Genomic DNA, 21,797 nt, shown 5'->3' on the forward strand with positions numbered 1-21,797 from the left:
GCCCGCCCGGTGAGGGTGGTCCAGCTGTGTGAGCTGCAAGGGCCTGCTGTCCTGACTTCCCCTCCAGGGCCACACTGACCGCCCTGTGGGCCCTCTGTGCCCCAGGCGCACAGGCACGGGGCGGAGAGGGGAGGAAGCGCCCCGGAGCCCGGGCAGCCCAGGCCCCCTGAACAGAGGGAGCACAGACCTCCCAGGGCGCTTTGCACAGACCCTGGTGACCTGAGGTTCCCCGGCTGTCACTCTGTCCCAGGCCCATCCTGGCCCCAGGCACAGGCTGAGTCGCAGTAGAGTCTGTGGGGTCCTGACCCTGGCGTCTGGCCGCTCCTGGAAGGCACGTGGGGACGTCAGCTGTGTGTGCCTGGCGGCGCCCCTGCAGGGGCTGGTCGGGGCCTTGGCAGTGCCCCTCCTCCTCTCTGGGGGGTCCCTCCGCACCCCGTGCACAGAGCTCCGGGAGATGCAGAAATAAGCCGGCCATGCATTTTCACACAACACTTTATTGAACTTGCAACAGCAAACAGGGGCTCAGAGCAGAGGGTGTGTGCCTTCCCCTGGGAGACCTTCCTGTCCTTAGAGGAAAGCGGGAATCCCACAGGGGTGTGGGTGCTGGAGTCCCCCACCTGGGAGCCTGTGCGGACTCTGGGTGGGGCGCGTGTCCTGAGGTTGGGGCGTTGAGAGGTGGTTCTGAGGACAGCAGGGCTGACCTGGACCTGCGGCCCATGGGCTCCTGTGCTGGGTCCCCCCGCAGGGCAGCTGGACCTTGGCCTCGGGCCCCTGGGGCCAGGTGACTGACTGCTGGAGCCCCAGCACATGGAGGAGCCTGCCTCCTGGTGTGGGTGCGGGTGGGGCCCACGGGCCTGCCCCTGCTGCCCTGCCCTGGGGTGTCCCAGGATCCCCAGGGCTGCCCTAGGTCAGCGACCTGGATCTGTGGGGCACGCCCAGGCCCAGGAGGCCACATCCGGCTGTGAGAGGGCTCACTCAGCCCGGGACCAGAACCCAGGCCTGGCCAGGGCCCAGGGGGGCTGGATCCCATTAGTCTTCGTGCTGGGCCTGGGGGGGGGCTTGAGTCGCCCCTGCCCCCACAGAGCCTGGGGGCAGGCCAGCCCAGGTCCCTCTGCGTCAGGGGCTGGTGTCCTGTGCGGGGGGGGGGGGGGGGGGGGGGGCTGGGGAGGGGGGGTGCCGCCCTCTGGGAGGGACAGCGAGACGAGGCAGGGCATGGTGACAGCGGGCCAGAGCCTCTGGGCCCCCGCACTCACCATCACACTCTGCCCCCGAGGCCTGCGAGCATCGAGCTGCCCCGTGGATGCGGAGGGCAGAGGGTCCCGGGCTTGTGTGGGGCCTCGTGGCAGCGGGCTCAGCGCCTCCCTGGCTCTGCCCTGGCTGTGCCCGTCACTGCCCAGCGAGGGGCACGAGCTGCAGTGGCCGCGGGGCAGGAAGGGTGTCCTGGGCCCGACAGCGTCATCCCTAGGGGGTTGGGGGACCCCGTGATGGGAGTCCCGGGAATGCTCCAAGGCCTGGTCCGTCGCAGGGTCTCTGGGGTGGCCCAGGTAGGTGCCGAAGGGAAGGGACCCCATTTTTTGTTTTCAAGCCCATGTCTGGGGGCCACCTGCCTGCACCCTCTTGTTGCACTGGGAGGATGGGGAGGGAGTTCCATCGCTGGGGGGAGTTGGATGATGGCCTGGCCGGGAGGGGGTCCAGGCGGCTTAGGCTGGGTGGCTGGGCCCAGTAGGAGGCCTGCTCCTCCACCCTGGGCGGTGTCTCAGAGGCCGGAGAAGGGAGGAGAGGCCCCGGGCGCCAGGGACACTAGCTCCAGGCCCAGGGGCCTTGTGGGGAATTCCTCAGGTCCCGCTGGAAAGAGGCCGACGGGGTCAGCGTCTCCAGCAGGCTGTGTGTCCCCCGCTGGGGGCCCCGGGGGTCCTCACGGCTCCCACGTGGCCCCCCGGCCCTGACCCTGTGCTCAGCCCCCCACACTGGTGCCCGGGCCCTGCATTGGGTGCCCGCACGCCCAGCCCTGGCCTGGGGTCCCCGAGGCTGGAGCCGAAGAGGAGAGCCCCAGAGTTGAGGACGGGGGCCCCGGGGGCTCTGTCCCCTGTGGGCAGCCCCAGCAGGCCGAGCAGGGAGGGGCCGGGGCCCTGAGCCACCTGGGGGAGGGGCAGGTCACACCGCATCCTCCGGAACTGGGTTATGGAGGCCCGAAGGTGTCTGAGCACCGCCTCGTCCTCCAGGGCCCAGGGCTGGGCCAGAGAGTCCCGGACGAACTCCCAGAGCCCTTCCAGGGGCAGCTTCAGGAGGCATTCTGGGCGGTGGGCGAGAGTCAGACCCAGAGGGCCCTGTCCTGTGGCCCCCGGTGCCCCCAGGGCAGCGGCTGGGGTCTCGCTGTGCCCAGGAGCGCTGTGGCAGTGCACTGGCCAGGGTGGCCCCTGCCCGCTGCTCCTCTCAGGGAGCCCCGCTGCACCCGCCTGCCCCGCCGTCACCCCTCCCCAGGTCTGGGTGCTGCTCAGAGCACAGGGTCACTGCCCCTGCCCCCCCGCCCCGGCACACCTGGGCTCCCAGGGGCTCACTTACTCCTGTGCACCTTGAGGATGGTGTAGGCCATGGCCGTGAGCACCCGCTCCCCATCCAGTATATACACATCCCGCAGCTTCTGGGTGAGTGAGAAGGGGGTCTAGGGGACAGTGGGGTGGGAAGAGCGGCCTGAGCAGGGCCCCTGGGGGGCTCGGCTGGGGCTAGGCTAGGCCTCCCATCTGCCCACAGCCCCTGCCGTCCCCCGGCTGCCTCTGACGAGGCCCCACAGCCCCCCTTTGCGTGCCCTCCTCCCAGTGAGATCAGGGCTCCCGGCCGCTCCGGGTTCTGACCCCGGCCAGCACCCCCTGCACCCCTGGGGGCACAGACTCTGCCCCCACTTGACGACACCACGCCTCGAGAGGACCCCAGGCTGGCCGCCCAATGGGCCAAGGGTCCGTCCACACCCAGGCTGACCCAGCCTCCCCTGGGGGAGCTGAGGAGGCAGAGACGGCCCGCCCCCCGGAACCTCCTCCAGGGACCCTCTGGGCTTCTCCAGGACGGGCTGGGCTGCGAGCCTCAGCCTCAGGGCCCCGGGGTGGGGCCTGGCTCGTCTGGAGGGTGGGGTGAGCTGAGCCCTCCCCAGGGGCAGGGGGCAGGTCCGGGAGCGGGGGTCCCGGGGGGCCTCACCTGGCTGAGGAAGCATTGGGGAAACCACTTCGGGGTGTAGATTCCGGTGGACATCTGCTCCTCATCCTGGCGGAAGGGCAGGAGGTGCTCAGGCCCCACACCGCGGCCCCTGGAGCCAGGTGGACGCATGGCCCATGGCCCCACCCAGCCCCGAGGGCCCCCAGGCCCCAGAGGAGGATCGTGACCCCAACTCTGGGCAGCTCGGAGGACCGTGCCCCCCACCCCCTGCCCCGGGCCCTGGGGACGGAGCCTCAGGAGCTCCCACTCACCATGTGCTTCTTCAGGTCGGGGACAGCTCTTTCGAGGACGCGCTCATGATGAACCTGGAACCTGAGGAGCTTCTGGAAGCCTGGGATGAAGAAGCCTGAGAAGGCCCCAGGCCCCCACGATCAGGGCCTCCTCTTGCACCAGGCAGGGTGGGGGGTGTCGGGGCAGGGGCCTCCCCCCACGCCCTGACCCCCGTGTGCCCACCGCCCTCGGAGCCCTGACTGGACCCGCTCTTCCCAGAGGGCAGGGCTGCCTCCCAGGCTGGGGGGGCGGGGCCCGGGGACCCTCGTCCTCACAGAGACCCTGCGGGTCGTGGGCTGGGGGCTGAGGACCAGGCCTGGCTGACCCAGCACCCTCTCTCCTGCAGGGGCCGCCGCGGGGACAGGCGGGTCCCCAGCCCCGAGGGGCAGTGGGTGCAGGCCACGGGGAGGGTGATGGGTGTGCATGGCCCTCTGTGGGGCTTGGGAGTGAGGCTGGGGGTCCCCGGGAGGGGGAGACGCTGCCCCCTGGGCCCCGTGTGGCCGTGGGCTCGCAGGGAGGCCTGGGGGGCAAGCAGGCAGCCGGGCGGGAGGCTGGGGGAGCAGCGGGAGTGCGAGCCTGGCCTGCAGATGGTGGGGCGGGTGGCCATAGCTCCGGACCCCGAGGCCACCGGGGAGGCGGGGCCCTTGCCTGTGGTGGGGCGGGCTGGGGGGTCCCCGCCTGCCCCCCGGTGCAGCAGCCTGCAGGGAGGCCCTCCTGAGCTCCCCTCCCGCCCGGCGGCCCGGCGGGCCCCTACCGTGCATGGCGTGCCTGTCGATGGTCATCAGCTGGGCCAGCGCCCAGAAGGCGTCCTCCTCGGGCAGGAACATGAGGAGGATGGCCGCGATCTCGCTCATGCCCTGGCAGTAGCCCACCTCCTGCAAGAGCCAGAGCCCCACGGAGGGCGTGCACCCCGAGCCCCCTCTGAGCCCTCCCCGCGGGCATCAGGCTCCCCCTGCTCCCTCACAGCCCGGGTTCCTGGAGGGGGGTCCCGGAGGGGGCTCCCAGAGGGCGGGGCGGGGCAGGTGAGGGCCACCCGGACCAGCTCGGGCGCCAGCACCCTGGGCCCCACTACCGAGCCCTGCAGCCACCATACCAGGGCCCCCGTCCTCAGACCAGGAGGAGGGGCCTCTGTGAGCTGTGCCAGGCTGCAGGGGACCCACCAGGTCTGGAGACCCCCCCACTGAGGGCAGGTCGGGGGCCTGACTGTGGCCCCTGGGAGGTCCCACGAGGGGAGCAGGGCCAGGACACCCCACGGGACCTTGGAGTGTGTGAGCTGGGGTCCTCCGGGGGGCCCTTCTGGAATGCACCATGGAAGGGAGCAGCCTCCTGGGCACCTCGGCCTCGTGCCCTTCAGGGGAGTGGGAGCCTTCCCGCCCAGGTTCTCATCAGTAGTCCCATCTGTCAGGGTCCAGATCCGAGTTCTAGGACGGCCGCGGTGCACACGGGGGCCCTGGGGTACGCAGGCCCTGCCTCCCCTGGGAGGTCTGCACCCAGCCCCCTGCTCGTCCTGGAGGAGAGAGACCCTCCCCGGCATCTCGGGGCGGTGGAGCTGGGGCCCTAACCGTGAGTCCCGCTGGTCACCAGCACTCAGGACAAGGCCGCCTGCGGGGCAGGAGGCGGGGGCCAGGGACACTCACGGTGTCGTACACCGAGTAGGCCGCCAGCACGTGGAACAGGGCTCGCTGCCTAGGAGGGGGGACAGCGGGGGGCTCTGCTCAGTCAGCCCCCGCCCAGTGAGGCCCCCGAGGTGCCGACACCCGCCCCACAGGCCCCACGGCCTCAGGGCCCCTCCGCAGGGGCCGATCTCTGGGGTCAGGTCTGGCAGCGACCTCACACGTGCAGTGTGCCGGGGGGTTATGTGCACCCTGGGGTGTCCGATGCCTCCGTGCGGTGTGCAGCTCCGGGCTCCCCCAGCGCCGCCAGCGCCCCCTCCAGCCCTGGAGCGGCACCCCTGCACGCCCCCTGGGAGACAGCGCTCCCCCTGTCCCGGTCCCCACAGCCCCTGACGCCTCTCCTCCCCTGCCCTGGCCTGGCCCCGTGTCCCGGGAACACCACCAGCCCCACGTGGCCCCTACCCTGAGCCCACACAGCCGGGGCATCCGTGGCCCTGAGCGCACTCCCAGGCCTTCCCAGGTGTCCCTGGACTGGACTCTGTGGGGGGGACCCCGGGCCCGCCCATCCCAGAGCATCTCAGGGCTCCAGGTCTGAGCCGCCATGAGGAGAGCAGGGAACGTCGTGCAGGTGTGACCCCGATACAGTCTGCGAACCCCTGGGGTCACTATCTGAGCCCACGGGGGGGTATGGGGTGCGGCCCCCTCGGCGCTGCCAGGAGCCACCTGATGCCCCCTGCACAGAGGCCTGAGACTGCACCCCGGCTCCGCGGCCCCCGGGCCCGGGCTGCTGGAGGCTGGCTCCCCCTGGGCCGGGGTTCACAGGTCAGCCTGACCTGGCTGTGCTCTGAGGGCCGCGGGGGCCCCAGGGGGCAGCAGGTTCCCTGCAGGGAGGAGCACCGAGCTCTCATGGAGAGACGGTTCCAGCGGCCCCCCGGGAAGCCCCAGCGCACCCCTGCCTGGCAGCTCCTCAGCCCCACCCCTGGCGCCCCTGCAGGTCACCTCTGGGGTCCCGGGCTCCCACACCGCCTCGCCCGCTGCACACAGGGAGCTGCACCCCCTGCTCCACCCATCTGCACCCCCCTGTCGGGGGCTCCTTGCCTTCCCCCCTCCCCACGGCCCCTGGGGACTCTATGGGACACCCAGGCTTCTGATGGGAGCAGGCTGTCCAGAGAACCCCAAGGTGGCCGGGGAGGCTGAGCATGTCCTACAGGGGGCAGCTGCACTGCGTCCTAGTGGGGGTGGGGGACCGATAGTGTAGGGGTGGGGGGTGTGGGGGTGTGGGGGATGGTGTGGGGGGATGATGTAGGGGGATGGCGTGGGGGCGGTGGTTGAGGGGGATGGCATAGGGGCCTGCAGACACAGGGCACCCCCTTCTCTAAGGTGCACATGGAGACGTCTACAGATAAAGGCGACCCCAGTCTGGGGTTTGCTGTGACCCCTGCCCCTGGGGCCCCGTGTGCTCAGGTCAGGGCCTGCCTGGACTGGGGGCGGCATCTGGGGGTCGTCATACTATGTGTGCTCACCAACTGCAAATTGTCTAAAATAAAATGCACCGAATTCAGAAGTACATAAAGCACCGAGGGTGGGTGTCACCCTGACCTGTCCGACCCTCGTCAGGTCCATGTGTCCCTGTCCAGCCACGGCCATGCACCCTGGCCCCCAGGTCCCCTTACTGCCCCCCACGCCCCCACCCCGGCCCCCTGCTCTTCACGGGGCCGTCCTTCACCCCCCCTTGGGGTTTAGCTCAGATGGTGACCCCTGGAGGCCCCGTCCTGGGGCCTCCCCATCCCCGAGACCCCGGGGGTGGGGGCACGGGGGTCATCCCCAGCACCTTACCATGTGGCAGTGTGTTGTTTGTTGCTGTTGCTCCCCCCGGCCTCAGAGACCCTGTGTCCCCTGCACAGAAGCCCCTGGGCCTCCCCCGGGCCCCCGAACCCTGCTGGCCCAGCAGCCTCACCTGACCCCGTAGCGGTCCCAGAACATGGTGTGACTGCGGAACGTCCGGTTGACGTCCAGGTTGATTTGCATGATGTCCCAGGAGGAGACCAGGGCCGCCTCCTTCATTTCCTGTGGGGAGACCCCGGGAGGAGCTGGCATCATGGACACAGACCCCAACCTGTCAGCAGCTGCCGTCCTGGGCAGGGAGCCCTGGGGCCACCATGGGAGTGTGTCCTGCAGGAACTTCCTTCCTTCCCCTGGGAGGCCGGGGATGGCGGGAGTGTCCACCGTGCCCGCGGGGCCTGCGTGAGGGCCTGTGCCCAGCTGTCTGTGTGGTGGAGAAGACCGAGGGTCAGCCCTGGACAGGGCGGGGACATGGAGGATCAGCCCAGTGGGGAAGGGACATGGGGGGTCAGCCCTGGGTGGGGAGGGGACAGGGGGTCAACCCTGGTGGGGAGGGGACTGAGGGTCCATGGGGAGTGGAAGGGCCCCACCTGGTATTTCCCGGCATTCCTGGCCTTAACCTGGTTGACCTTCAGCAATCGCAGCCACACCTGTTCCCGGACCTGGGGCGGGACCCCCTTGAAGACTCAGCTGCAGGGAGGAAGGCAGTGCTGGTGAGAGGGGCCCAGGGAGGCCCCTTGGAGCCCAGGGAGCGCGAGGCATCTAGAAGGTTCCGGCTTTGGCTCCACAGTGTCTGCGGAGAGGCTGGGTCTCCTTGGAGCTGGGCCCTGTCCCCCACGAGGAGCAGGGACAGTGGCCCCGACCTGACTCTCCCCCACCGCCATCCTGGGAAGACTCTCCCCAGGCAGTGGGCTCCCCCAGGACGGGGCAGGAGGACACTGAGGGCGACCCCCCAGCTCCATCAGGACGGAGAGCCCTCGGGGGCACCCACCACCCCACCTTCTCGCTGGGGAGGTAGTGGTCCCATCGCTTGAGCATTTTTATCCATTTGTCCACACTTGGGTCTCCTGGTAGAGTTTCTGGAAGAGGACAAGCGGGGGCCACAGATGAGGCTCCAACCACAGGAGGTGGGCGCTTGGGCTGCGTCCAGTCCCCCGCGGGACCTGGAGGAGCCAGGAAGGCACAGGGCTCCCTGCCGACTGCGGCTCCAGGTCTGGGGTGCATTCCCGGCAGCCCGTGCAGCGCTGGGACGGGGGACTGGGGAGACGCCCGGGGATGTCCTGGGGGACGGGGTGCAGACAGCTGGCCCCAGCCCCCCCCCCAAGTCCTGCCCGGGGCCCAGGACGGGTTCTCACCTTGGCCTCGCGGGGGCTGGGGCCGGGCAGCTCCTTGTCCCTGGAGGGCAAGAGACGCAGAGCCCTGAGGCCCCGGCCCCACAGCCACCCCCCCCCCCCAATCTGCACCCAGGGGCCTGGGGAGGGCAGGGCTTCTCCAGGGAGGGCAGGGGCTGCCAGCAGCCTGAGGGCGGGCAGGGGCGGCGTTCTGGGGGGTCTGAGAAGGGTGTTTGCCAGTGGTGGGCTGGGCGGGGACCCCTCAGTGCCCCCAGGGGGTGACCTGCCCCCCTCCTCGATGGACCAGCCCGAGAGCTGTTAGCGTGGCCCAGGTGCCCCATGACCGTCCCGCTGAGGTCCCCCCGCCTCCCCAGGGCCTGACTGCCCAGCGTCCAGCCGGCCTCACCCTGCCCCCTGGCCGTCCCCCTGCTGTCCCCTGACTCCCCTCTCTGCTGTCACCTCTGCCTCTGGCCCATTTCACCTCCTGTCCTGTCAGAGCCCCTGAGCACGACCCACCCCTGAGCCATCCCAGCAGCCACTGGGCTGTGAGCAGGGCTGAGGGGGCCCCACCTGGGGTCTCCAGCCTCCGTCAGGTTCTCATGGGGCTGTTGACCCATCAGCCTAGTCCCCTGCGACCTAGGTCACTGGGCTGTCCCCTCCCTCGTTCCCACCCAGGGCAGCCCCCTCCTCCTCTTCCCTCCTCCTGCCTGGTGGGGCCCTCCCTCTGCGGCTCCCCCTCCCTCCCTGCCCTGGACTGGTCCCTGGCATCTATCTGCAGCCCCGTAGAAGCCTTCGGGACTGTGGGGGCCCTGGCTGGGGGGTGTGGGTGAGAGCACTCCTGCGGACTCACCCCAGACCAGGCCGTCCCCCAATGGAGAGCACGCCCTGGCCCCAGAGCCCCTCACCTGCAGGAGCCCCTGCTGAAAGGGACTGCACCCCCCCTGAGATGGATGAGAGGTGTCCAGGGGACTCATTGCAGAAAGCCCTGGTGGTCGGTGACCTTCCACAGTGACAGGTCCTGCGGAGACCCTGCTTGGTGCGCCTGCAACAGAGGGGGCTCCGTGGTGGAGACTGATCAGAGGAGAGAAATGGGGACAGGAGAGAGCAGAAGGGGTCCTCCCTCCCCTGAATCCTGAGGGAGTGCTGACCCTCTGAGATTAGCCAGGCACCAGAGGAAGGGCCTGTCTGCCTGGTGGGCGCAGCCTGACAGCCTCACCTGCTTCTATCACTGACAATCCCCACCTGGGCCTGACCTGACCTCGTGACTGTGGTCCCCACCTGGGCCTCACCCGGACCTGGTGACTGATCCCTACCTGGGCTCCCCTGACCTGGTGACTCTGATCCCTACCTGGCCCTCAACCGGACCCGGTGACGGTGGTCCACACATGGGCCTCACCTGGAACTGGTGATGCTGGTCCCCACCTGGGCCTCACCCAGACCTGGCGACTGTAGTCCCCACCTGGACCTCACTGGGACCTGGTGACTGTGGTCCCCACCTGGGCCTCACGTGGACCTGGTGACTGTGGTTCCCACCTTGGCCTCACCTGGACCTGGTGACTCTGGTCTCCACCTGGCTCTCACCTGGACCTGGTGACCATGGGCCCTACCTGGGGTCCCCTGACCTGGTGACTATGGTCCCCACCTGGGCCTCACTTGGACTTGGTGACTCTGGTCCCCACCTGGGCCTCATGTGGATCTGCAACTGTGGTCCCCACCTTGGCCTCACTTGAACCTGGTGACTCTGGTCCCCACCTGGACCTCACCTGGAACTGGTGACTGTGATCCCCACCGTGGCCTCACCTGGACCCAGTGACTGTGGTCCTCCACTGGGCTTCACCTGGACCTGGTGACTGTGGTTCCTACCTGGACCTCACCTGACCTGGTGACTGTGGTCCCCACCTAGGCCTCACTTGACCTGATGACTCTGATCCTACCTGGCCCTCACCTGGACCTGGTGACTGGTCCCCAATTGGACCTCACCCAGACCTGGTGACTCTAGTCCCCAACTGGGCTTCACCTAGGTGACTCTGGTCTCCACCTGAGCCTCATGTGGATCTGCGACTGTGGTCCCCACCTTGGCCTCACCTGAACCTGGTGACTCTGGTCCCACCTGGGCTCACCTGGACCTGGTAGCTGTGGTCTTCATCTGGACCTGGTGACTGTGGTCCCCACCTGGGCCTCACCTGTACCTGGTGACTGGGCTCCTCAGCTACCAATGACTAGGATCCAGGATGGACCCTTAGTTGCTACTGACACCGGGACCATCCCCAGGGTCTCACTTGTTCCTAGTGACTATGGTCCTTGTCTGGGCTGACCTGGCTCATCCTTGGCTCTGATCCCCTCTTGAGCCTCACTTGCTCTTGCAGGTACGGTCCCCCCTGCCGTGGGTGTGTAGTGTCTATGGTCCCTTCTGGGCCTCACCTGATGGTACTGAGCCACCATATTGGCCCTTTGCAAGGCCAGCAGGGTCTCCAGGTCCTCCTGCATCGTGCTGCAATCCAAACACATCCAAGAATGACGGCGCATGAGAACCTTCCGAGGACACATGCGTCCAGGTGCTCCCCGTGGGCAGGTGCCCCTCTGTCTGACTGGAGCCGGAGACAACCCCGTAGCCCTGAGGGGCACAGGCTGGGCTGGAGCATCACACACGGGCCCTCGCTGCCTGTCTGTCCCTTGCCCACCTACAGTCCACCTTCCCAGCCACTGTCCCAGGACACGCCGTCACGCTGGGATCACAGAGCGCTCCCACCCCAGTATCAGGAGCACAGGGGCTCTGGGGAACTGCCAATCTGATGCTTGGGGTGATGTCTCCCAGCCCCGGGGGATCAAAGGTTTCTCTTAGATTCCACAAGCACAACGACCAAGGGGAGAAAGCAACGGACTGGACTTCATCAAAATTAAAACCTGATGCCAGCAAGAGTGCGACCAAACTCCCTACCCTGAGGGCAGCGATGTGTGAATAGCCTGAGGGGGGCCTGGGGGAACACAAGGGACTCCACATTCCAGTGCGTGAAGAGCAAGCCTGCTCAGGGGCCAGGGGGACCCAGTGGGCACAGGGCAGGATGGGGGTTGTCAGTCACCCCTGTCGGGGTCCATGCGTCTAGGACAGGCTGCAAAGGTCATGGCTTGGGTCTCTGCACAGCACAGGGCTTACAGGGGAGTGGGGATCCGGGGGAGCTGCCCGAGTTCTGACTGCAGCCTCCTTCCCTGGACAGGGGCAGCAGGGTGGCTGCTCTCACCCCATGGGGCTGTGGAAGGGCTGTAGGAGCTACTCACGGTCATCGCATGGGGGGTCGGGGTGTTGTGGACCCCAGCCCGGGAGGCCTGTGCCCCAACCCGGACCCACAGGCCCCACTGTGGCCCGCAGGGAGCAGGAATCAGCTGCCACTCACCTGTGACCTGTCACTGTGTGAGCGCCTCCTCTTTATGCACTGGGGTACTGAGGAGAGTGGGAGGGTTGGGGTACTGGGGAGAGTGGGAGTATTGGGGTACTGGGGAGAGTGGGAGTATTGGGGTACTGGGGAGAGTGGGAGTACTGGGATACTGGGGAGATTGGGAGGGTTGGGGTACTGGGGAGAGTGGGAGGGTTGGGGTACTGGGGAAGGTGGGAGTACCGGGGTACTGAGCAAAGAGGAGTACTGGGCTACTGGGGAGAGCAGGAGAGTCGGGTTGCTGCGATCCAGATCCGGAGCACGAGTGCCTCCAAAGGTCTGTGGACGCAGAGTGGGCACCAGGCAGCGGTGGAACCTGGGGGCACCACAGTTCCGCCCACAGTGGGGTCCTGCATCATCACTGTGGGCAGGCGGGGTCCAATCAGCACTTAGCCCTTCACCCTGAAGGCCGAGGGTCCCGGGGGAGGGTCCTGTCCCCACACCGAGCGGGAAGCGGATGCAGGCACCCTTCCACATCCTCAGTTCCCATCCTCGGGCCCTGCAGGCCTCCCGCCCTTCAAGGCAGACTGGGGGTCACAGATGTCCCCGTCCCCCAGGGTTCACAGCATGGGGTTGCAGTTAGGAATATTTGAGGGGCTTCTGGGTGGTTCAATCGGTTCCACATCGACTCTTGAGTTTGGCTCAAGTCAGGATCTTGAGGTTGTGGCGTGGAGCCTCGTGTGGGGCTTGGGCTCCGGTGGGTGAGGAGTCTGATCCAGGTTCCCTCTCTCCCTCCACCTCCCCCCCCCCCCCCCCCGCACCCTCTCTCAAGTAAATCTTCTAAAAATTAGCATGAAGACATGTGAGCATCTTTATCTCCTCTGCAGAGGTGCCTTCGTGTGTGTAATGACCGTGTAAATGCCTTTCACGGACCCACTGGGAGTCCTACCAGAAACCCTTTTTCCTTGATATTTATTGAAGTACAGTCGACACACAATGTGACAGTAGTTTCAGGGCTACAACTAATGACTTGACAATTCTGTGCCTTACTCAGCTCTCCCCACGAGAAGCGGCGTCACTGTCTGTCCCCGTACAAAGTTGTCACAACAGTACTGACTCTATTGCCAGGCTGTACTTTCTAAATTTCTGGGATTTATTTATTTAGAACCAGACGCTTATAGCTTTTACTATTGTTCATCCATGTTGCCCACCTCCCCACCACGGCCCCTCTGGCTGTCAGTCAGCACGATCCATCCCATTAACCAGAGAAAGGACATGGGGCGGCCCGGGGGGCTCAGCGCTTTAGCACCTGCCTTCAGCCCAGTGCGTGATCCTGGAGTCCTGGGATCGAGTTCCAAATCGGGTTCCCTACATGGAGCCTTCTTCTCCCTCTGCCTGTGTCTCTGCCTCTCTCTCTCTGTCTCTCTGTGTCTCTCAAGGATATATAAATAAAATCTTTAAAAACAAAAAACAAGAGAAAGGACAAAAAGCATACGATCCCCTCAAGAGTTGCAGAAAAAGCATTTGACAAAATACAACATAAAAAAGCACAGTGGGGGGATCCCTGGGTGGCGCAGCGGTTTGGCGCCTGCCTTTGGCCCAGGGTGCGATCCTGGAGACCCGGGATCGAATCCCACATTGGGCTCCCTGCATGGAGCCTGCTTCTCCCTCTGCCTGTGTCTCTGCCTCTCTCTCTCTCTCTTCTGTGACTATCATAAAAAAAAAAAAAAAAAAAAGTACAGTGGGTTTTGAGGAAATGTCTATCAACAGAGTAAAGGCCGTGTAGGAAGGCCCGCAGCTGACATCATCCTCAAGGATGAAAACCTGAAATCGTCTCCCCTAAGAGCAGGAACAAGCCAAGGAGGTCCCCTCTCAGCGCTGGAAGTCCTAATGTAGTCAACAGACAGGAAACAGCAGAGGTTCCACACCTGGAAGGGGGGCGTCACACTGTCCCTATTTGCTGAAGACGCGGCACTAGAAACAGGAAACCCGAGAGCCTCCACCAAAACCTGTTAGAACTAAGGTGTGAATTCAGGAGGATTCAGGGACACAGAACGACCCTACAGAGCTCAGTAGCCTCTCTGTGTCCCGACAATGAGCCTCAGGAAGGAAATTAAGGACGTGACTCCCTTCTCAGGAGCATCACAGAGAACAAAGTAGTTAGACTGAACCAAGGGAGCGCGAGACTTGTGCGCTGAGACCCTCCAGGCTCTGGGAGGCCGTCCTGGGCTCATCGGGCCGGAGCCTCAGCTTGTGAAAATGTCCGCAGTTCCTGAAGCCACTCTCAGTTTCAATGTCACTCCTATCAAAATCATGGTGGCAGTTCTTAGAAATAGGAAAAAAAAACAAAAAAAACCCTAACATCCGTCCGCCCCCACGAATGACCCCGGACAGCAAGTCAGTATTGGAGAAGCAGGACAGAGCGGGACGCAGCACTTTCCTATTTCAATCGATGTCACAGAGATGCAGGATGAACCAGCGCGGTTCTCGGCCCCGGCTGGCTCCGTCGGTGAAGCACCCGACTCCTGACCTCGCCCCCGGTCCTGATCTCGGGGTCGTGAGTTCTAGCCCTGGGCTGGGCCGTGGACGAGGCGTGGAGCCTACTTAAACAAACCAGACCCACGGGGGGATGGTTCCGGCATCAACTGAAGGAGCAGAACAGAGAGCCCGGAAGGACATGTGCTCTGATACAAGGGATTTTTTTAACTTAATTTAAACCCAGTTAGTTAACAGTGTAGTGTATTATACTTTCAGAGGTGGAATTCAGGGATTCACCAGTGCCCTCCTTCACGCCCGTCCCCGTTACCCCGCCCCCGCCCCTCCCCTCCAGCGACCCGCAGTGTGTTTCCTAGGATTAAGAGTCTCTTTTCCCTCCGTCTCTGTTTCCATCTTATTTGTCTTTCCTTCCCTTCACAGATGTTCCTCTGCTTTGCTTCTTTAATTCCACCTGTGAATGACACCACACGGTCATTGTCTTTCCCGACTGACTTATTTCACTTAACATGATCCCTCTAGTTCTGTCCGTGTCACCGCAAACGGCGAGATGTCCTTCTCTTTGATAGTTGAGTGACATCCCAATCTCTCTCTCTCTCTCTCTCTCTCTCTCTCTCTCTCTCTCTCGCCACCATCCATCTCCATCCTTTTTATCCATCCTCTGCCGGAGGGCGCCGAGGCTCCACCCACAGCGTGGCTGCCGTGGACATCGGGGCGCAGGTGTCCGGCGTCTCCCCGCGTCTCTATCTCCCAGCGAGCTCCAGGCCGCGCAGCTGCGGGTCGCAGGGCGGCTCTAGCGGGAACTCCCCGAGGAGCCCCCGCGCTGTCTCCAGGGCGGCCGCACCGGCCCGCGGCCCCGCCCGCAGCGGAGGAGGGTGGAGTGGGTTTTGCGGGACGTGGTGAGAGTTTGGTCCACGTGTCTCGTCGCGTCTCGCGGCTTCCTGGGGAAGCGGGGGTTGGGCTCGGTGTCAGGGAGACGTTCCCGCCGCTCACCCGCCTCCGCTGGAGCCTGGAAGGAGGCGGGGGCGGCCCTGCGCGGGGGACGCCACCTCCCAAACGGCCTCCTGCAGCGCCTGCGCATCCCGCAGGGGGCGCCCGAGCCCAGGCCTTGCCCCGGGAGCGCGTGCGCAGTAGCCTTGTCCGCCTGCACTGACGGGAACCTGGGTGCGCTGGGGAGGCTCGGGGAGGACGTGGGGCTGCGTCCACGCTGACAGGGGCCCGGCCTCAACAGGGCCCGCGGGAGGGCTTCCGGGGATGAGGGGGAGCGTCCACGCTGAAAGGGAACCCGGCCTACTTAGGACCCGCGGGAAGGCTTCAGGGGGACGTAGGGTTAGGGTTAGGGTCAGGGTTAGGGTCAGGTTTAGGGTTAGGGTCAGGTTTATGGTCAGGGTTAGGGGTTAGATTTGGGTCAGGGTTAGGGTTAGCATTAGGGTTAGGGTCAAGGTAAGGTCAGGAGTTAGGGTGAGGGTCAGGGGTTAGGGTTAGGGTTAGGGGTTAGGGTTAGGGGTTAGTGTTAGGGTTTAGGGTTAGGGTTAGGGTTAGGTCTGGGGTCAGTGTTAGGGTTAGGCCTAAGGGTTAGGCCTCAGGGTTAGGGTTTACGTTTAGGCCTCTGGGTTACGCCTTGGGGTTAGGCCTCAGGGTTAGGGGTTAGGGTTAGTGTTAGGACTCAGGGTTAGGGGTTAGGGTTAGGCCTCAGGGTTAGGGTTAAGGTCAGGGTCAGGGTTAGGTTTAGGGTCAGGGTCAGGGTTAGGGTTAGGATCAGCATTAGGGTTAGGGTTAGAGTTAGGGTTAGGGTCAGCATCAGGGTTAGGGTCAGGGTCAGTGTTAGGGTCAGGGTTAGGTTAGGGTCACGGTTACAGTTAGGGTCAGGGTCAGGGTCAGCGTTAGGGTTGGGGTTAGGGTTAGAGTTAGGCTTCAGGGTTAGGGTTAGGGTAAGGGGTTAGGGTTAGTGTTAGGCCTCAGGGTTAGGGTCAGGATTAGGCCTCAGGGTTATGGGTTAGGGTTAGGCCTCAGGGTTGGGGTTAGGGGTTAGGCTGAGGGGTTAGGGTTTGGGGTTCGGCCTTCTGGTCAGGGTAAGGGTTAAGGTAAGGTGTTAGGGTTAGGTTTAGACCTCAGGGTTAAGGTTAGGGTTAGGCCTCAGCGTTAAGGGTTAGGGTTAGGCCTTAGGGTTAGGGTTTAGGGTTAGACGTTAGGGTTAGGGGTTAGGCCAAGGGCTTAGGGTTAGGGGTGAGGCCTAGGAGTTAGAGTTAGGGTTAGGGTTTAGGGTTAGGGTTAGGGTTAGGCCTAAGGGTTAGTGTTTAGGTTTAGGCCTCAGGGTTAGGCCTCAGGGTTAGGCCTCAGGGTTAGGCCTTAGGGTTAGGGTAAGGGTTAGGGTTAGGGGTAGGGGTAGGGTTAGGGTTAGGGTACAGTTTTGGGTTCAGGTTCAGGTTCGGGAAAGTTAGGGTTGGGTGAGGGTTCGTGTTGCATTTGGGGTTAGGATTCAGGTTAGGATTCGGGTTAGGGTTAGGTTTAAGGTTAGGGTTCAGGTTCGGGTTAGCGTTAGGTTTCGGGTTCGGGGTGAGGTTTGTTTAGAGTCAGGGTTTGGGTCCAGGTTAAGGACCCCACATGCCGCTCCCTTTGACTCATTTGTCTCTTCAAAAGAACATCCCAACATGAAGCCCTCCCTTTGGAAATCAAGAGATCTATGTGATCCTGGGCTGACAGTCGCTCCCCAGTGACAACCCCTGTAGTCTCCCAACCTGCTCTGTGGAGGCATCAATGTTCTCCTTCTGGATCCAAGGACCAATCCGAGGTTTACTTGATAGTTTACAAACACTTTTAAGGATGTTTTTTAAATTCTTGGAGAGAGGGAAAGAGAATAAGCAGAGAGAGCTGCAGGGGGAGAGGGCAAACAGGCTCCCCACTGAGCAGGGAATCCAATGGAGGTCTCAAAGCCAGGTCCCTGGGATCATGACCTGACCTGAATGCAGGGGCCTGACTGACTGAGCCACCCAGTGCCCTTCCTTGATCTTATTCTCCATCTGAGCTGTCGAAATGTGGGTGGATCCATTCATCCCATGCGGCGGCCATGAAGATACCACATCTAACCAACTGTGGACATGCGTGCCTACGACAGGTCGAGTGATTGACTGTCTGACACTCTGATTAGACTTGAGACCGAGACACTGTGTCGACTGTATTCTTTCAATGATCTTAGTGCTTAGAGATGTGTCTGCAATCCTAGGCACTTTATCTCTATTCTTGGAGAAAGGAATCCCAACCAGCACTTTCCGTCTACTGAGTGGACCTTGAGCTGCTCTGCCTTCCCCAGTGACCTGTGCTCTGGGCACGTGAAGGACAAGGAGCAGGGCCAGTTAGATGGAATCCCAAAAGTCTTTTGCAAACAGGAAAACGGCCTGCTTTCCACGTGCTTCTGTACACCCAGGGTGCCACAGGCCCATGAGGCTTGATGTGGAGAGCTTCTTCGCTGGGGAGAGACAGCTGCTCCACAGGAAGATGCCCAGCAGCCTTTTCGACAGGCCAGGCAGCAGAGAAGTCTAGGCCATGTTTTCTGCCAGGATTGCCCACAGTAGCCCCATGAGGTTCATCCTCTTCCACAGCCCTTCTCAGAGGAGGGAAAGGAAGCTCAGAGAGGTGCAGCGACATTCCCAAAACATGCCGGTAGTAGAGGCGAGCCTCAGGCCCTGTGCTGTGTATGGGGTGGTCACTCACCTGTGGAGCTGCTGGCCCAGAACCCTTTGGGCTGTGCTGAACACCTGGTAGACACAGAAAATGACTGCGTTTTCTGAGAGGCTCCTCTCCTGGAAGGATCACAGCAGGGACTGTACAAAAGTATCCATTCTGCCTTCGTGGAGCATCTGCATGGTCCAGGCCTCACCCGGGGTCAGGGTGGATGATTCCTTTCCAAACCGGAGACACAAGGAGGGGCACTGCAGTCTGCTTCCAAACCATGGGCCACTGGGAAGAACAGGGTCTGGCGCTCAGCCCAGAGACACCCATCCCCTCGGGAAGTTGTGCAGGACAAAGGACTTCAGGGCGCACATAGAAAAAGGTTCTAGGCTTCAAAATACCATTGGTTGGTTGGCACGCAGGGCAGAGCATTGGCAACTTCAACACATTCCAGTAGCTGAGCAACACCTGCATTTCTCTCAACTCAGAGCTTTTACGGAGACCAGTATTCCATGGAGTCATCCGTAAACATCCCACTGCAGATAGAACACAGAGGGTTAGCACCTCAGATGCTGCTTCTGATCCCACAGATTGGGCCTGAGAAGAGACCAAAGCATGGGCTGCGTGGCATTTCCCCTAAGCTGATGGACCTTGGTCTGTTCCTGAACTATGGAGGAAGGATCAGGGAAGAGCACCTTCTTTGGCAGGCCCCATGGCAGCCAATTGTTTCTAGTCAGGGCTCTTGGCTTGCTCTGATCATCTGTGGGTCCTGACTTTCACCATGAATGGGTCTTGCTCTCAGCCCAGACCGGCCATGCTTGTAGTCAGTGGCCTGATGCACCTGTGCTTCTCAGGGGGAGATGGAGTAATTGAACCCTTGGAGCAACTCATCCAAAATTTCCTGTGTGGATCTCTACACAAAAGACAGAGCCAGCTACTTGGGTCAAGAGGCATCAGAGGGCTTCCACCCAAACTGGGCTTCCAGGTTATGGCAGATCAAGCAACTTAAACAGTCTGTGGGGACACACAAGGTGCTCCTTGCAGCACGGCAGACATGGCAAGAGAATGGCATCATGTCAACTGCCAAGGGCCTTGGATGGCTGAATCACTGTGGCAGAAGGCCCCATTGATGGAGTACTACGAGGACCTCTAAGGACACAGCACATGACCCTTTGGGCCTACAATGATCTGATGTGTTCTGGCACATGACACCTTAGAGATAAACACAGAGAATGGCTTCATCCCACCCTTCCTTTTGTCTTAAATCACCCTCTTTAGTGTGATCTTTTGTGAGGCCTGCAGACGTTGTGCAATGACAGTGGAGCTGCATTCTACACAGGATACCTGAGGCACGTGGGTGAAATAAGGAAAATGGTAGTGAAACGCAAAGACACTCATTGCTCTGAGTGAAAAAAACAAACCACCCCCACTCCTCAAAAGCATGAAATCTATTCTGCACCATTCCAACCTAGGGGAACAGTGTCTTATCACCTCAGACGTAGCCGCAGGTTAGGAGTGTAGGTTCAGGTCTCTTTGCGTTTGGGCCTGTGCAGCACTCATGTGGAAACACTACGGGAGGGTTCCAGGTTTCTCTCCATGTTTGTGTGGGGGCCATCTCTCAGTGGAGAACCCTCTTCCCATTCTCACCTGAGAACAGCACTGCTCCTTGTTGCCTGGTGCACCTGATCATTGTCTAGGGAGTTAGAAGAGTTGAAGCCACAGAACATCTCCTCTAAGATCTCCTGGGTGCAGCTCTGCAAATACAGTGCCCTGTATGAACAGGGCCAAGAGACATTAGGGTACTCCCTCCACAACACAACAAGGGGACATCTCCTTTAGAAATCGTGTTCTCTGCTTCACATCACAGGGGCAGCTGAAGGGACATCTGGCAAGGAGAAGCCAGATGAAAGAGACTCTTGCGCTCATGACTTAGATACCTGAAGTTGAGCTTGGCCCTCAGCACTCACCTTCTCATCTTGCCTGCTATGACCTGGCGTCTGAACACCAAAGATGTCCCAGGCTTCCCAATCGTGGCAGCTGGTTTCTGCCCAGGAAGGGCATGTTCCTCTCCTCTGTCCCCTCTACACACACACACACACACAGTCTCACACTAACACACCCTCTTACACATACACAAACGGACACACACCCAATGAGGGTAAAAGAGGTGCGAGCCCCCTCAGCTGAGATTACAGTGTGGCCTGCTCTCCAGTGGCTTCGTCCAGGTGCCTTGCAGTACCTGTTGAGGTCTCCCGCACATAACCAGAAGCCTCGGCGAAGAGGGCTGAGCTGACGTCCATAGCGACATGAACATCTCTCTGTCTGGACTCTCTTAAGCCCAGAGCCACTGAAAGTAGGGCAACAGCGACAGAGCATCTTGTTCTCTTGACCGGCTCCAGTTAAGTGAGCTGGAAAGAGGGACAATGTTCAATGCAGCTTCCTGGTTACCAGAGTTCTAAATCTGTTACACGCTTGTCCAAGGAAGTGATGTCACTTTTTCAAGATTCCAGCCCTTGGGCCCCTCCCTTCTGTCAGACCTATCCAGAGCCCCTTCTTGGCAGATGACTGCTTACCCCATGCCATCTCCTTAACTGTACCTCAGGAGCCAAAAATGCCATAGCCACAACTCTCTGAAAATGCGAGGAAGGTCCTACTTTTCTGGAGATGGAGCTGATTTCAGACCTTTCTTTCTGTGCTTGCTGTCCCAGATCTGTGACGTATCTAACCCACCGTGTCTCTCACATAGTCCCCAGGTTCCCACCCTGCATGGTGATAGAAGAGGCCGAATCTCCTTCCTAGGGACATCATCAGGGGTCTATGGATGATATTTGTAATGCACGTGAGCTGGTGGCCTGTGTGTCTGAGGCGCAATTTTAATTATGGTGCATTGACATGAAGGGGTGAGATGTGGCATGGGGTTACCACTTGAAAGTGGCCTGGGTACCGCAATGTAATATCACAATGGTCACTTTACCTCTGGCCTCGTTTCAATGGGGGCAGCATAATGGGGTGGGAATGCTACAAGATGCAGCCATGGTCATCTTCTGTAGTCAAACCATCCAATTGTGTCCTGTTCTATTTTGAATGAGACCGAGGTGCCTCCTTCTGGGCTCTGGGGGTCGCAGCCTTCACAATGGCTCCCAGCGATAATGACCTGTGGCATAAATATCCCTGTGTCACCGCGGGGTGTTTCGTGATGGGTTTTGACCAACACGATACATCCAACACAATGGCATGTCACACCTAAGTTCCAAATGGAACTATGCTTAATGTTACTGTTAGGTTTTGGGTTGGGGTTAGGGTTAGATTTGTGGTGTAGCATTAGGGTTAGGGGTAGGGTTAGGGTTAGGGTTAGGATTAGGATTTAGTGTGAGTGTAAGGGTTACTGTTAAGCTTGCAGATTAGGGTTATGGTTTAGGGGTAGGGTTAGGGTTCAGTTTTGGGTTCAGGTTTGGGAAAGTTAGGGTCGGGTGAGGGAAACCCTTGTGAGCAGCTGTTACTAATTAATTATGGCCTGTTGTGGCCCAATCAAGTCCAGTATTTCTAGATCTTTGAATTTTTAAGCTAGAATATGGATTTTATGTGAAATCTCCAGATCTTGTAGATGTTTGCTCATTTTAATACACTAAAAACTGAACAAATTACACCTATGGGTTAAACTTGGTTCTTCTGCAACAAGTTTGCAATCTTTGTTATAGAGTAGTGGTTCTCCAGGTGGTCCCTGGATCAGTAGCATCAGCATCATGTGCCACCTTAATAGAAATGCAAGTTCCCAGGCCTCACTTCATCTCTCCTGAATCAGAATCTCTAGGGCTGAGGCCCAGGAATCATGTTTTATTTTATTTTATTTTATTTTATTTTATTTTATTTTATTTTATTTTTTTAATTTTTATTTATTTGTGATAGTCACAGAGAGAGAGAGAGAATGAGGCAGAGACACAGGCAGAGGGAGAAGCAGGCTCCATGCACCGGGAGCCCAACGTGGGATTCGATCCCGGGTC

At 61.3% G+C, this 21,797-nt stretch overlaps 1 protein-coding gene across 6 annotated transcripts; it reads right to left on the reverse strand.

Moving 5' to 3' along the window:
* Positions 1–483: 483 nt before the first annotated feature.
* Positions 484–20,241, reverse strand: LOC144314269 (USP6 N-terminal-like protein). 6 transcript variants are annotated; one of them, XR_013380099.1, is made up of 13 exons: positions 20,036–20,241; positions 19,444–19,550; positions 18,005–18,332; positions 17,839–17,882; positions 11,878–11,973; positions 11,656–11,702; positions 10,685–10,754; positions 9,169–9,305; positions 8,288–8,327; positions 7,932–8,011; positions 7,523–7,622; positions 7,048–7,157; positions 5,012–5,163 (listed from the first exon to the last, which is right to left on the reverse strand). XR_013380099.1 is itself a non-coding variant. In XM_077898203.1 (9 exons), exons 3-9 carry the CDS (start codon positions 7,152–7,154, stop codon positions 1,866–1,868), a joined length of 966 nt encoding a protein of 321 aa, XP_077754329.1. In that variant the 5' UTR covers positions 7,155–7,157; positions 7,523–7,622; positions 7,932–7,969; the 3' UTR covers positions 484–1,865. The 6 variants fall into 6 exon arrangements, 2 of the variants coding, with proteins under 2 accessions (XP_077754329.1, XP_077754328.1); XR_013380098.1 differs by having other exon boundaries at positions 8,288–8,325; positions 9,202–9,305; positions 10,685–10,877; XR_013380097.1 differs by having other exon boundaries at positions 10,685–10,877.
* Positions 20,242–21,797: the final 1,556 nt, after the last annotated feature.

Source organism: Canis aureus, chromosome 5 (genome assembly GCF_053574225.1).
Source record: "Canis aureus isolate CA01 chromosome 5, VMU_Caureus_v.1.0, whole genome shotgun sequence".
NCBI lineage: Eukaryota > Metazoa > Chordata > Mammalia > Carnivora > Canidae > Canis > Canis aureus.